The following is a 14,363-nucleotide window of genomic DNA, read 5'->3' as shown; positions in this document are numbered from 1 at the left end:
TAGTTTACTATAAAAATATTGGCATTTTAATAATTTTTTTCTTTCTCCAATAAACGCAGTGAACACTTAGGGCATCTACAACGCGGATGCTAATGACGGACGCGAAGATCGATTTCCCATTAACTTCACTCGATTCTCATTCGAAGGCAGGAATCTAGCTTATGTCGGTAAAGAGTGAGTCGTCGGGCGCTCGAGGCATTTTTATCCCACGAGAAAAAACAGAAAAATCGAATCCCACCAAAATCTTATGCATCTTTTTCATTATCATAGTGGATATTTGAAAAATGGACTTTGTATCTACTAAAGTATATACTTTGACTTTAATGCGCTAAAACTTTAGCTCATAAACATAAAAGCACGGTATGAACTTTTATTAGCGCCTGCCAATTGTTATTTGCGTTGGAGACATGGATGCTAACACAGACACTAAGCCAAATTTTTGAATTTTATTTTTGTCCAGCGCCCAACCAAGCGTCTGAGCATTGGAGATGCCCTTAGTGCTAAATGCGCATTTATCTATATCAATCGGGTTTAACGCAAATGAAACATTATGTGCACATTTTTCTAAAAATTTCTAACACGTCTTCCCATTAATATTAATTGTGATGAAAATATGAGGACCGACCCAGTGTTGTGAGGAATCGAAGAGTAACAGGTAATTGTACCCATGTTTTTTTTCTATGCATTGATCTCAACCAAAAAATACTGTTTGTGCATGAGGTTTCATATTTTACGGTTTCCAACGCTAAAGCTACCGGCAATGTGACATGCAAATGAAGGATCGGGAAATGAGTTCAGAGAGTGCCAATGTGTTGCAAGTCCCAAAGATATGCATTTGTACGCACATTAGCTTCTGAAATGGAGGCTATATGCATGTGCATTTCATAATAGTCATTACATAATAAAATCTGCGGCGAATTAATAGTAAATATAATTTTGTCACTGTTTCAGGTATGTAAGTTTTCATCCGAGCTTGGGCCTAGCCATGGCTGCCTTAGTTGGTGAAGAGGATGCATATATGGATGCAATGCATGCATGGTGTTGGGGACGAGGAAGGGAACCAAAGTTAATGACCAAATTAATAGAGAAATATAAGGACACCCCAATGTACGTGTTTAAAAATATCCTTGACTAACTAAACTCATTGTGCAACTCCATGAGCTTAATTTCTATGGAGCTACACCCCATGAAAAAGTTTTTTTTCCCTGGGAGACATAAGCTGCTTATGAAAAATCAGCAGCGACTCAACCACTTAACTATTTGACCATCCGCTCTTCCTTAAGAGCGCAAGGTGCACCAAAAACTTTGCTACACCTAAGTAATGTGAACTTCACGACTAATATTTAACCAAAGATAGACTAACTATTAATTTGTGAGCTATATATGCATATAGATTAGCTGCTTGTGCTGACTGAGGACACATGCATGCATTTAGATTATTGTTTTTTCAAAAGATACAAGACCTTAATTAGGTACCAGACCAGACTACTACAAAATGGAAAATTGGACTTTCAGTCCTGTTAGCTTGCCAAATGCACCACTCAACCCATAGTGGTCATTGGCCGCAACTTAGTAAGTTCCCAGTGCAGGGATATGCATGTGTAAATGAAGAAAGACGATATGTAGGTGCATGAAGAGGCAGACTTAATTAAGGCAGCCATGGTTTTCTAGGCTAAGGGCTTCTTCTGATCTGGTGTTGCAATGGGCATGGGAGAGACGAGCCTGTACTGATACTGTGGATACTGTGGTGCAGATGCCGGCAGAGCTGGAGCTGTCAGCTGAGCCAGTGTCATACCTGCATAGAGAAAATCAGAAAACATATTTTTCAGACTAATATTATGGATTTTTCACCATTGACATGTGTCTAGAATCTCTAGATCAAACAAGAATTTAGTTAAGCGAAAGTCTCACCTCCTGCCTGGCCGCCAGTACTAGGCTCAAACGCGGTCGCGCCAATGAACTGGTGGAGGCCGGACACCGCGGTAGGGCTGCTCTCCGGTGGGGCGCCGACCGCCGCGTACTGGTACATCTGGGGGTACTGCATCATGTTGTATGCAGCCGCGGCACTCACGGCAGGTGCATATTGGTAATAGGGGTAGAGCCCGTTTGGATCAGCCATTGCTAGCCCCGCCGTCGGCGCTGTGGTGGCCCCACCGTTGAAGACCTGGTACTGCGCCCCTCCGGCTAGCCCACCGTACGCCTGATAATAGGTCTGGCAAAATTTGGGCGCGAAGGGGCATGCACGTACATGATTAGACATGTTGGACAATAATTCACAACAAGCAAGCAAACCAGTTGATTTTTCACGGATAGGATACGTACCAGTGGCTGATAGCTGTAGTCCGAGAAATATGGAGAGTACCTGCAATTGATTTTCAGAAGAAAGAAATCAGATAAACAAATATTTTCTCAGCATATATTTCAAAAGAAATCATTTTCTGTTTTTTTTCTCAGTGTCATGTATATATAGTTCGGGAAAGGTAAATGTGAATGTAAGATGGAAGGATGGGCGCTTGAGTTTTGGGTCTATGAATTTCAAAAACTCCGTAGCTGATGTGCATCATACTAAATTTCTGCACCTGCAACATTATTTCTTGTTAAATATATAATCAAATTTGGCATGCTTGTACTTCAAAAAGCAAGTTGGTTTCTACATACAATATAAAAACATTTTGCATTTTTCATCATTGTTCATTTGATCATATTTTTGCTTTTTTGGGGGGTTCTTGTGTTATAACATGATGTACATCTGCGGACATTCTGAGAATGTATTTAAGACACATAAAGAGATAATTAGGTAAGATTTTATACTTAAACCACCATCCTTGCATCCATGCAAAAAAAATCACTTAAATATGCTATTTTTTGTAACAGTAATTCACTTGATTAACGTTACTATACTTTTCTCCTAAAAATATGCTTTGGCTTACTTAACATGCTAAACTATCATATCATATATTCCCTCCGTCGTCCAATAGAAGGCTTATAACTTTTTATCTCAAGTCAGATGGTGTAAAGTTTGACCAACTGAGTAGGAAAAAACTATCAACAACGATTAGCTTCGTCCAGAAATACTTATCGCTCAAACAAATGTATCTAGACATATTTCAGTGCTAGATACATCTATTTGAGCGACACCTATTTCGGGACGAAGGGAGTACAATACAAAAACTATAAGTCTGAATGAAGTAAGGTATAAATTAAGCCTAGCCAATTCTAGAAGGAGGATGCCTATATAATTCTAATTGAAAAACTACAAGTCTGGATGAAGTAAGGTATAAATATTACAAATAAGAGTATCTGTGATAGGTGCAACAACACGGTAATAGGTTTCTTTTTTTGCATGGGCCATAATTTGTCATTTATAAACAAAAAACAACATGCATAAACTTCACACAACATCCTACATCTGCGAATTTTCCATTTTTTTAGGAATTTCGCAGAAGCCATTTCCACATCACAAAGTTAAGCTGGACCAGTGTAAAATACACTTAGATAGGATATAGATTAGGATGTTTTGAAGGGAGAAGGAGGTGAACTAGCCAGGCTGAGCTCACAAAAAAAAGATAGTTCAAAGCTGAACCTCACAAAAAACAGATAGTTCAGAGAGCTGAAAAGTGAACAATCTTATGTATACTACCTGTAATATTAGGTGGTGCAAGTGAACTTATCTGCTGTTGCATTCGGACGCACCCGTGTGCGTACGTACGTGTGGATGATGCAATGCAACATTACGCAACGAAGTTATATGTGTATAGCTGCATCTGTAGCACATTAATACATGTACACCGCAATGCATGCCAGTTGCTCTCCCACATACTCCCTCCGTCCCAAAATTCTTGTCTTAGATTTGTCTAGATACGGATGTATCTAACACTAAAACATAACTAGATACATCTGTATTTAGACAAATGTAAGACAAGAATTTTGGGACGGAGGGAGTACCTAGGAGTACATGATTAGGTGCCCACCCTCACTCTACTTACACTGCAACTCGTATTAAACCTACTCCTAATCTCTCTCTCTCCCAAAGTGTCTGCATGGTAGTTGCACTTTATGTTTTGTGGATGAGCGAGAGAGAGAGAGAGAGAGAGACAGAGTTGGAGAGGAGCGAGAGAGTGCGAGTACTATATGGATATATGAGCTGTGGGGGCACATGGAAGCTGGAGGGAGAAGCAGGGGCACATGGAGCATGGATGGACGGTGCAGTCCTTGGCCCCCAACCGCCAACCATCAACGAGCATGCAACCGCCCTTTAACCAAAACCACACCCTTTCCAGCTAGCAATCTCGAGCTGCCCCAGCAAGCACAGAGAAAGAGTACAGATCTAGAGAGGGAACCAATGGAGTGCACTCACCCGTACATGTTGTAGGCCGCGGCGGGGATCCCTTGCTGGATGCCATGGTCGACGAAGCTGGCAGTGGCACCACCACCAGTAGCAGCAATGGCAGCTTTCATTGCCCTCGTGTTGATGTTGCCTCCACCATGGACATGGCCCACTGCTGCGTGCGGGGACGAAGAAGGGACATTGACAAGTTAATAAACAGCCAATAAGTTCGTCGTGTACTTGCACGGATCGTACATAACTGGAATCAATTGAAGACAGATCGATATGCCAATGCAATGCAGTTTCTCCTTCTTTGGTGCCTTGTTCACGGTACTGTGTGAAGGACCGGTTTATACTACCATGGTCGAACTAGTAAAGTTCAGATATGATCTATATATATTATCGTTGTCAGACTGTAATTATTGGTCAAACTCAATTTAGGATAGTCAAACCGTTCCTCGCATAGATCAACAGAGTGAGTATTTATAGTTTTAGAGGCAGATTAAAAAGTGCAGATCCGGGACAGAGACAGACGCACCGAACTTTATTTACTACTCCTACGTTGGTGGATGTTGCAGCAAGGAACAGCTCCCGAGAATAACGAACCGTGCCTGCCTTTTACAGCTTTGCAGCAAAGCTATCTAGCTGGAGGTCATGCATGCGCGGGCTACCTTTTCACCTCCGGTGAAAATCTGTCGGGCGCATGCATACTAGTACTACTAACGGTATTGTGCATGTACTATCTCAATTTGCATTATCCATGGCCCTTAACCTAGGCTGAAATTTCATGTTTAGTGTACTGTGGCATCATCGATTGATTAGTCTATCAAAATCCCCCCCTAGGCTCGGTTTGGTCGACGCTAACAAGTCTCTGACATGCATACTCCTTTGACCGTTACACCCTGGTAGGCTAGTCCTTGTAGAGAGTAACTTATACTAGTGTCATGCATATGACAATAGCCTATGTCACTACCTTCATAGTGTTAATATCTTTATTTATTAGCCTATAGACTCATTTTCTCTAGAGAAGCGCTATGCGATGGTAACATAGCCACCATCTTTCCTCAGTTAATACTATGTCATGTCACAAATATGCCTACTTGGCATTGCATGAGTATGCATCTTACTACCTATGTTACTCCCACTATGACTAGTCATATGCGGATATGCATGTCATTGTACTCTATGTCACAAATCATTATTGATATTTTAGGTATTGGCACTGTCATTAAGGTGTAGATTTGACTATTAATGTCTACTGAATACTACTATATGAATAAGGATCGAGAAAATTATATTATTCTATAAATAATTTCCGACAAAAATCTACAGATACGGTTTTTCAATTATCATTCTGAATAATTAAAATGATATGTGTAGTCAATGTGGACTCAAGACATGTCCAAAACATCTTATATGAGGAGTATACGTTCTCCCTCGAAAAAAGGAGGGAGTATATGCTAGTACAAGAATTATATTCTATAAGTATACTATTTCGTAACAAATAAAAACATATTATTTTCACATTACCATTCTGAATAGTGTTAAACATACTTTAACAGCCAAAAGTTACACCAGTATTAAATTAATAATCATTGAGAATTAGCAAATCCTTGCAGATTGTTCCAGAGTGATGTAGGAATCAAATCAGATTTTGTTCTTAAGACTCAATCTAAACAAAAGAAACATACTTTCTTAAAGTGTAATCTCGGCAGTGTAAACATCAGCAAGACCATTAGGTGTTTACGCAGCTTAATTAGTACCAGCAAATCTGCAACACCTGTAGTTTTCAGCAATTGCACTAAGCATGCATAAAATGATGTGCATCCTTAACCATGTGCATCTCTAGCTAAAAGTACTAAGTCTGGCAAGAACTTTGCATCATCTGGTCACTGATCGTCTACAATTCAACATGGCAGATTAATTATAAGTTGGTAGATCTTGATTAGGAAACAACTAACAGTAACTGATATATATGTGGCATGCACGACGTGCTCAAGCATAGCTTCTTGCTCATGGTCATCAGCTAGAAGTATAGTTGAGAAAAATTACAAGTTAATAAAAACATCTAACTAATTAATTGAGCAAACAGTAACTGGTATATAATTGCATCATGCAAGCACGTCTAGCTAGCTTCTTGCTCATGGTCAACGACTAACGATCAAACTAAGACGTGCATGGCGCTCAGTTCTCACTAACTATCCCCTAACTAATTAGCATAATTCAGTAAATTTTAAGTGAATCAAAGCAGCAAACTAATTAATTACCAGCATATGGTTGCAGATAAGACAGTGGTTGCGGCGCCTTGGACCTCTGGACCCCGAGGCAGGCGAGGTTGCAGTTGGCCCTCCTGCCGTCGATCACCGGGTATGGATCCAAGCACGCCCTCATGGCCGCCTCCGCCTCCCGGAACGTAACCTGCACAGCATCCATCCAGTACAAAGCATCAATTATCGGGAGCTCAATTCAGCAAGAGAATTAACTGCTGAAGATGGATCGATGATGAGGGGAAGGGAGAATTGTTTGGGGTAGGGTACTCACGAATCCGTAGCCCTTGGATCTGCCGGTGCCCTTGTCGGCGATGACGACGGCCTCGAGGATCTCGCCGAAGCGCTCGAAGTGGCCGCGCACGCCCTCCTTGCTCGTCTCCCACGCCAGGCCCCCCACGAACACCTTGGTCAGCCTCGTGTCGCCGCCGCCGGCCGCCGCCTGATGAGCCATGGACATCCCCTTCTCCTCCTTCTGCTTCTTCTAGCTCTAGCTCTGGGCGGCCTCTCCTGATCTCGTGATCTCTCTCTGGCTGGCTAGTGTCTGTCCACCAACCGAGAGAGGAACTAATAACTAACCTGGCACCCTGCGTCTGTGTGTGCTTTGGGGGACGTCAAAAAAGCGCGAGGTGAGGTGCGATCGAGGCTTGATGTGCAAGGGATCCGAGGAAAGGAAAGCTTGCACCAACAACCCTAGCTGCTAGTCTGGATGCCTGTGCTCGCCTAAGGCCCTCTAGAGACGGACGGATTGGGGATTGGGAGGAGAGAGAGAGGGGAGGAAAGAGAGAGGAGAAAGAAAGCGAAAGTTAGCCGGCAAAGGGAAAGAAAGAGGACTCGAGGAGGTAGGGGTGGGACCTTCCTTGCATGTTCCAACATTTTTATGTATGTATGTGTAATGATGTCGTGAAATTAACTAAATATTCAAAAGATATCCGTAGTTAGTCAAAATTTCTCTATCGTCCAAAGTGACAATTTTAACATATGGCCAGGCTGAGTACACGATGTTTTGGATATGGGCACGGTCTTCAAAAATAACCCAAATGATAAATGCCACACTAAAGTTGCCATCCGAAAAGAACCAAAAAAACTGAAACTTGCCATCAAAACAGAAAGTCGCCATGCTTCACAACTAAAGTTGTCATCCTCGGGTAACTAAATTTGCCATCAAAAAACGTCAGAGCAGAATTGTTTCGTGCCACACGTGTGGCATTATCAAGGCCCAAGAATTAACCCTTTCGTAACAATCGCAATGGTGATTCTATTTTTATTCGACCACTCCAAGTCTTTTTTAATTATACGTAAGTAATTTGGGTATAATCGGTGACGCTCTAATTACCCACGCCCATGTATGAAACTACTTGTCCTAAGGAATTAGGTGCAAAGCGATTGCAATTTATGATGCTTTCTTTTGTCATAAAATATTTATTATTAAGTTGTTGGTAGGTTTGTTGGTGATCTTGAGTGCGGCAGTGCCATCGAGAAGCGAAACGGATATTCAGAGGGGGTGCGAGCGGTGAATCAAGATGGTAAGACAGGAGACATGGGATTTAACCATGTCCATGCTCTTCGGGAGAAGGTAAGACCCTACTCCTGCATTTGGTGATTGTATTGCTGGAGTGCTCACCGACGATCGAGAGGATCAGCAGAGAGATTGGTTTCTTCAGTTACAATCTCTCGGCCTAGTGGCGGACCAGAAGAAGATGGTGGTAGGTGAGAACCCTAGCTCTAGGACGATCTAGAATATGTTCGATCCCCGGAGAAGATTCCCAACTTGCCTTATATACCTGGCTGAGCTAGGGTTACACAACTCAAGTCGGACCATGGGTAGACATGTGCCCCTTGCTCGATTAACATGCCCAAATGTCATATCCTCGTCAAGGTTGCACGCCAAGGCCCGGAAGAGGAGAGCTTGAAAGATTAAATTTGATCATTGAGATATAATTCTCAATTGCTAGCCCATAGCTTTTGTAATATTAATTATATGTGCTTTGGGCAAACTAATGATATGAATGAGTTTTTTTTTGGCCGTAATGAACTGTGTAGGTGTAATGAGAACCCCCAAATGATGACATACATCTATGAACATGACACCATGAAAGCAATATATCAATGGAAAGCAATAAAAATCCATAAGGAAAAAGGAATTGTAAATCGATCAATCTTATCAAAGAAGAAAGTATGAGAAAAAAATATTGATTGGTGGGAGAGCAATACACAAACCTTCTTTGAGATGACAGCTACACATACTAACAACTTGACTACTTTAATTAGTGTGTCGATAGGTTTAACTATTATCGCTCCCTACTCTCATTATGTATCATATGTACCTCTTTGTACTTTTGCAGCTGACCCATGTGAAGTAGTGGACAGACACATTCTTGTTAAATTCGTTCTGTTAAGAAGACACCTTTTTGTGTGTTTATTTCATGTATTTCACTTTGCATTAATTATATGTGTGTTGACTTTTGATTCTATTTGCTAAATGATTTTGCATCCACATATATGATCATTATGCTTATGAATGCGAGATTAGACAATACTATATTTACCTGAAAAAGTGTATGTGTACAGGCCATGTATGGCCCATGGGGCGAACATGCTAATTGTAGCTTCAAATTTTGTCTCACTAAACTTGTTGTCAACAATGGCTTTTCAGCTACATAAGAATATTTGAGGGGCTCACAAGAGATAGTATTCAATGAAACATTGCGTAAGAAGACAACCGACCCAAATTAATAATATATTTTTCTCAAAAGTCAATTTATTCACGTATGTCCCATCTCTTGTGCTCATCTATCCGTGATGACTTTGCTCTAGTGAACCATGATTTTTAAATAAAAAGATTCAGAATTAAGCTTTGATTTTTCTAAAAAATAACATATAGTATATAAACATGGATGTGATCTATGCACATGCCACTAGTTTTTATATTACACATGAGTAACAAAAAACAATTATGTGGATCTTAAAATAGCAAACAGTACATATATGTATTGTCTGCTCTTAAAAATCCACATGTCCTTTGTTGTGTGTGTGTGTGTGTGTGTGTGTGTGTGTGTGTGTGTGTGTGTGTGTGAGAGAGAGAGAGAGAGAGAGAGAGAGAGAGGGAGAGGGAGAGGGAGATTGGGAAGGAAGAAGATGAAAACGAAAGTTAGCTGGCAAAAGGGAAAGAAAGAGGACTAGAGGAGGTGGGGGTAGGACCTTGCTTGCATTTTACTACGCTGCATGCACTTATTCCCAGTGTTTGTAGGTAAATACTTTCTCAGGTGCCCTAAAAACACCTAGATATTTCAAAAGATTTCATGGTGGACACTAAACATGTATGTTTTGAAAGTACTTTAAAAAAATCACAAGTGTGGTTTTTTGTGAACACCACAAGTGTGGTTTTCTAAGTATTTAGATTAACTACTAGCATATTGCCCGTGCATTGCACGGAACACCAAGATGCATTTTTTTACAAAACACTTGTTGTGATTGATCCATGCGGGAGTAATCCCATGTTTAAAAACTAATGATATCTCGAGAAAGAGGAGAGATAAGGTGAGGAGAAGTGGGGCGTCGTGGTGATTGTTGGTCGGACTGAGCGGAGGCATGGGGATGGACGGCGCCGGCAGCGGCCACCATGCCAGATTGTTCCAGAGGCTTCCTTTTTAATTGCTCAACAATGAGGTTGTGGGAGATAAGGATGAACGAGGGAAGGCCTTATCTGCAAATATGGAGGCGGGTATTTTTTTTTGCCATGGTTTGCTTTCTATCTGTTAGATATAGATCGAACGGTCTATATTGGAAGATGGCAGACACACCATCGTCACCAACTCGGTTTTTTATAAGATTAGAGAAATATATGAAAGACATTTGTAGTCAAAATTTCTCTATCGTCCAGAGTGACAACTTCAACATGACCAGGCTGAGCACATGATGTTTTGGATATGGGTATGGTCTCCAAGAATCAACCCTTTTTTGCATAACAAATACGATGGTGATTCTATTTTTATTCGGCCATTCAGAATCTTATTGAATTGTTATGTAAGTAATTTGGGTACAATCAATGACGCTCTAATTACACCCATCCGTGCATGAAACTAGGAATAAGGTGTGGAAATATTGCAATTATTATGCTTCCTCTTATCGTATCAGTATTTATTATGAAGTGCTGCCAGGTTGCACACCAAGGTCGGGAAGGAAAGAGCTTGAAAGATGAAAGGTGAATAGGTGATCGGTGAGATAGAATTTTCAATTGCTATGCAATAGCTTTTGAATTAATAAGTATATGCGATTTGGGCAAACTAATGATATGTGTTCTTAATTATGTGGGCGTAATGAATTTGTTAGGTGTAATCAGAACCCCAAGATGACCACATCCATCTATGACAATGACACCATAAAAACAATATATCAGCAGAATCCATAAGGAGAATAATAATTGCAAATCGACTGATCTTACCAAAGAAGAAAGTATGGGGAAAAAATTGCTGAGTGGGAGAACAATACGTGAACCTTCTTTGAGATGACAGCTACCCATACTAACAACTGCTTGACTTTTATTAGTTTGTGATAGGTCTAATTATTATGCTCCCTACTCTCATTATGTATCATATGTAGCTCTTCTGTACTTTTGTGGTTGACCATTGTGAAGTAGTGGACGAGCACATTCTTGTTAATTTTGTTCTGTTCAGAAGAAAGTCATCTTTTTTGTCTTTGTATTTCACTTTGGTTTAGGTATATGTCTGTTAAATTTTGATTATATTTATTAAGCATGCACATATATGATAATTACGCCCATGAATGGTGGATTAGACAATAATATATGTACCTGAAAAGGTATATATGTGTATGGTCCATGTATGGCCCATGGAGCGAACATGCTAATTGTAGTTTCAACTTTGGTCTCACCAACTTGTCGTCAACAATGGCTTTTCAGGTATATCGGAATATTTGAGACGCTCCCCATTCGCAAAAGAAGATAGTATTCGATGAAACATTGCATAAGAAAAAACCAACATAAATTAATCATATAATCCCTTTCCAAAAGTCAATCAATTCAGCGTATGTTCCAGCTCTTGTTCCCATCAGAACCTCTCCAGGAGACAACGTTAAAACCAATGACTTGGCTCTAGTGATCATGGATTTAAAATAAAAATAATATGCTTTGAATTTAGAAAAAAACCTAAAAAGGAATATATGAACATAGATGTGATCTATGCACGTGCTACAAATTTGTATGTTATACATGTTCTTATTCCCGAGTACAAAAAAAGGCAATTATGTGGATCTTAAAATAGCATATTGTACATGTATTGTGTGCTATTAAATGTCCATAAATTTATATTTTTTCGTAGACCATGTTAAAAGTATCTCTTAATGAGATTTTGCACTCATATAAAATTATATTCAGTTTTGTTCAAAACTTTATATGTAAAAAAATAGTTTTAAATTGCGGGTAAACTAGAGTTTGAACTCCAATCGGCACACTCGCGATCTAACTAAAATTAAACTAGAAACTAAAAAAACATGAGCGATGAAGAGAACATGATTTGTACATCATCTAAAAGAAGGTGGACATAGTGTTGCCTAATGGGACAACAATGCATGAAACATCCTTTGAGATGACAGCTACCCACACTAACTACTTGAATTTTAATTAACATGTTGATAGTTTTAAGTATTGCTCTCTAATGTGGTTACGTATCAAATATATCTCCTCCCCACGAGGCGACTCTCGGGTGATTAGGTATTTGCCTCCTTCTGTTGGCGACGCCGTCTGCCCACACTGCCTCCAATGCGGTGATGGCCGTTGGGCCGTGGAGGTGCAGAAGACCTCGGGCCCCGCCGGTGGAGGGACCTCTTTTGATGTTACTACTTGCGAAGTAGCAATGGACAAAGACAAAAACAAAACTTCACTGCGTGTGTTGGCTTTTGAGTATCCAACTTTTATTCCAGTCCCTCCATTCACTTCTATAAGATCTTCTATTTTTTTAAATTGTATGTATATAGATACATTTTAATGTGTTTGTCCAATCATTTTCTTCTATATGTAGTCTATATTGAAATATCCAAAACATCTTATAATTCAGAACGGAGGTAGTATTTGTTAAGCAACTGCCCAGCAATATAGACATCCATTACACCTATGAAGGCACTTGATGGATTAAATATTGGCATGCATACATGTACAAGCATATACTTTTCTTTGAATACCATAGATAATGTTAATTGTAGGCTTCAACTTCGATCTCACCAAACTTGTTGTCGGCAATGGCTTTTCTCTAGGTAACTTTCCCTTCGCCCGAGTTGTTCCCACCAAGCTCCTCGTGGGCGCCACCTGTCATTCCCGTCGCCTCCCCATGCCGCTACTGACGCCGACCCTATCATGGTGGTTGCGGGCCAAATTCCTCAAAGGGGAAAGCGATCCTCCGGTCATCTCGTGCTATGGAGAACGGAGGTCACAGCGGTGGCCCTAGACCTGGTGGTGGTAGCGCGGTGTGGCCGGGTGCGGTGCGCAACGGTGGCCAAATGAATGGGCTAGCGGCATTCTGCGTCGGCATGGACGGGTGCTAAGACGACGTCAAGGAAGCTCTCCTTCTCGGCGGCGGTACATCCATGATTCAGTGGTGGTCGGCGCCGCCCTGCTCCCTCCTCCCCCTGCTGCCCTCCTACCTCACCAGGTGGTACGTCACGGTGTCGTGGACCTAGGGCAGTGTGCTCGGCCCCTGCCTTCAGATCTGCTGCATATTCTGCTCGGGGCGACTGGGTGGTGGCGTGGCGTTGTCCGGCGACTGGTAGGCAGGTGCTGCGTGTTTGGATGGTGGTGGCTATGTGAAGGAAATATGCCCTAGAGGCAATAATAAAGTTATTATTTATTTCCTTATATCATGATAAATGTTTATTATTCATGCTAGAATTCTATTAACCGGAAACATGATACATGTGTGAATACATAGACAAACAGAGTGCCACTAGTATGCCTCTACTTGACTAGCTCGTTGATCAAAGATGGTTATGTTTCCTAGCCATAGACAAAGAGTTGTCATTTGATTAACGGGATCACATCATTAGGAGAATGATGTGATTGACTTGACCCATTCCGTTAGCTTAGCACTTGATCGTTTAGTATGTTGCTATTGCTTTCTTCATGACTTATACATGTTCCTATGACTATGAGATTATGCAACTCCCGTTTACCGGAGGAACACTTTGTGTGCTACCAAACGTCACAACGTAACTGGGTGATTATAAAGGTGCTCTACAGGTGTCTCCGAAGGTACTTGTTGGGTTGGCGTATTTCGAGATTAGGATTTGTCACTCCGATTGTCGGAGAGGTATCTCTGGGCCCACTCGGTAATGCACATCACTTAAGCCTTGCAAGCATTGCAACTAATGAGTTAGTTGCGGGATGATGTATTACGGAACGAGTAAAGAGACTTGCCGGTAACGAGATTGAACTAGGTATATATTGAGATACCGACGATCGAATCTCGGGCAAGTAACATACCGATGACAAAGGGAACAACGTATGTTGTTATGCGGTTTGACCGATAAAGATCTTCGTAGAATATGTGGGAGCCAATATGAGCATCCAGGTTCCGCTATTGGTTATTGACCGGAGACGTGTCTCGGTCATGTCTACATAGTTCTCGAACCCGTAGGGTCCGCACGCTTAAAGTTCGATGACGGTTATATTATGAGTTTATGTGTTTTAATGTACCGAAGGTAGTTCGAAGTCCCAGATGTGATCACGGACATGACGAGGAGTCTCGAAATGGCCGAGA

At 41.1% G+C, this 14,363-nt stretch overlaps 1 protein-coding gene across 2 annotated transcripts; it reads right to left on the bottom strand.

The window, feature by feature from the left end:
- Window positions 1-789: 789 nt before the first annotated feature.
- Window positions 790-8,202, bottom strand: LOC123080791 (RNA-binding protein 24). Of its 2 annotated transcripts, none has more exons than XM_044503742.1 (6): window positions 6,869-8,202; window positions 6,595-6,745; window positions 4,358-4,502; window positions 2,323-2,362; window positions 1,912-2,212; window positions 790-1,795 (listed from the first exon to the last, which is right to left on the bottom strand). In XM_044503742.1, exons 1-6 carry the CDS (start codon window positions 7,052-7,054, stop codon window positions 1,668-1,670), a joined length of 951 nt encoding a protein of 316 aa, XP_044359677.1. In that variant the 5' UTR covers window positions 7,055-8,202; the 3' UTR covers window positions 790-1,667. The 2 variants fall into 2 exon arrangements, with proteins under 2 accessions (XP_044359677.1, XP_044359678.1); XM_044503743.1 differs by having other exon boundaries at window positions 4,358-4,499.
- Between the last annotated feature and the right edge of the window lie 6,161 nt (window positions 8,203-14,363).

Source organism: Triticum aestivum, chromosome 3D (genome assembly GCF_018294505.1).
Source record: "Triticum aestivum cultivar Chinese Spring chromosome 3D, IWGSC CS RefSeq v2.1, whole genome shotgun sequence".
NCBI classification, from domain to species: Eukaryota; Viridiplantae; Streptophyta; class Magnoliopsida; order Poales; family Poaceae; genus Triticum; species Triticum aestivum.
This window is presented reverse-complemented; position numbering and strand designations above follow the sequence as displayed.

Coding starts and splice junctions, on each gene's coding strand:
- LOC123080791 (XM_044503742.1), bottom strand. CDS start 7,054: ATGTCCATGGCTCATCAGGCGGCGGCCGGCGGCGGCGACACGAGGCTG. Junction 4,503..6,594: donor TTATCTGCAACCATATGCTG/GTAATTAATTAG, acceptor CCCCGCACGCAG/CAGTGGGCCATGTCCATGGT. Junction 2,363..4,357: donor GCGGCCTACAACATGTACGG/GTGAGTGCACTC, acceptor AATCAATTGCAG/GTACTCTCCATATTTCTCGG.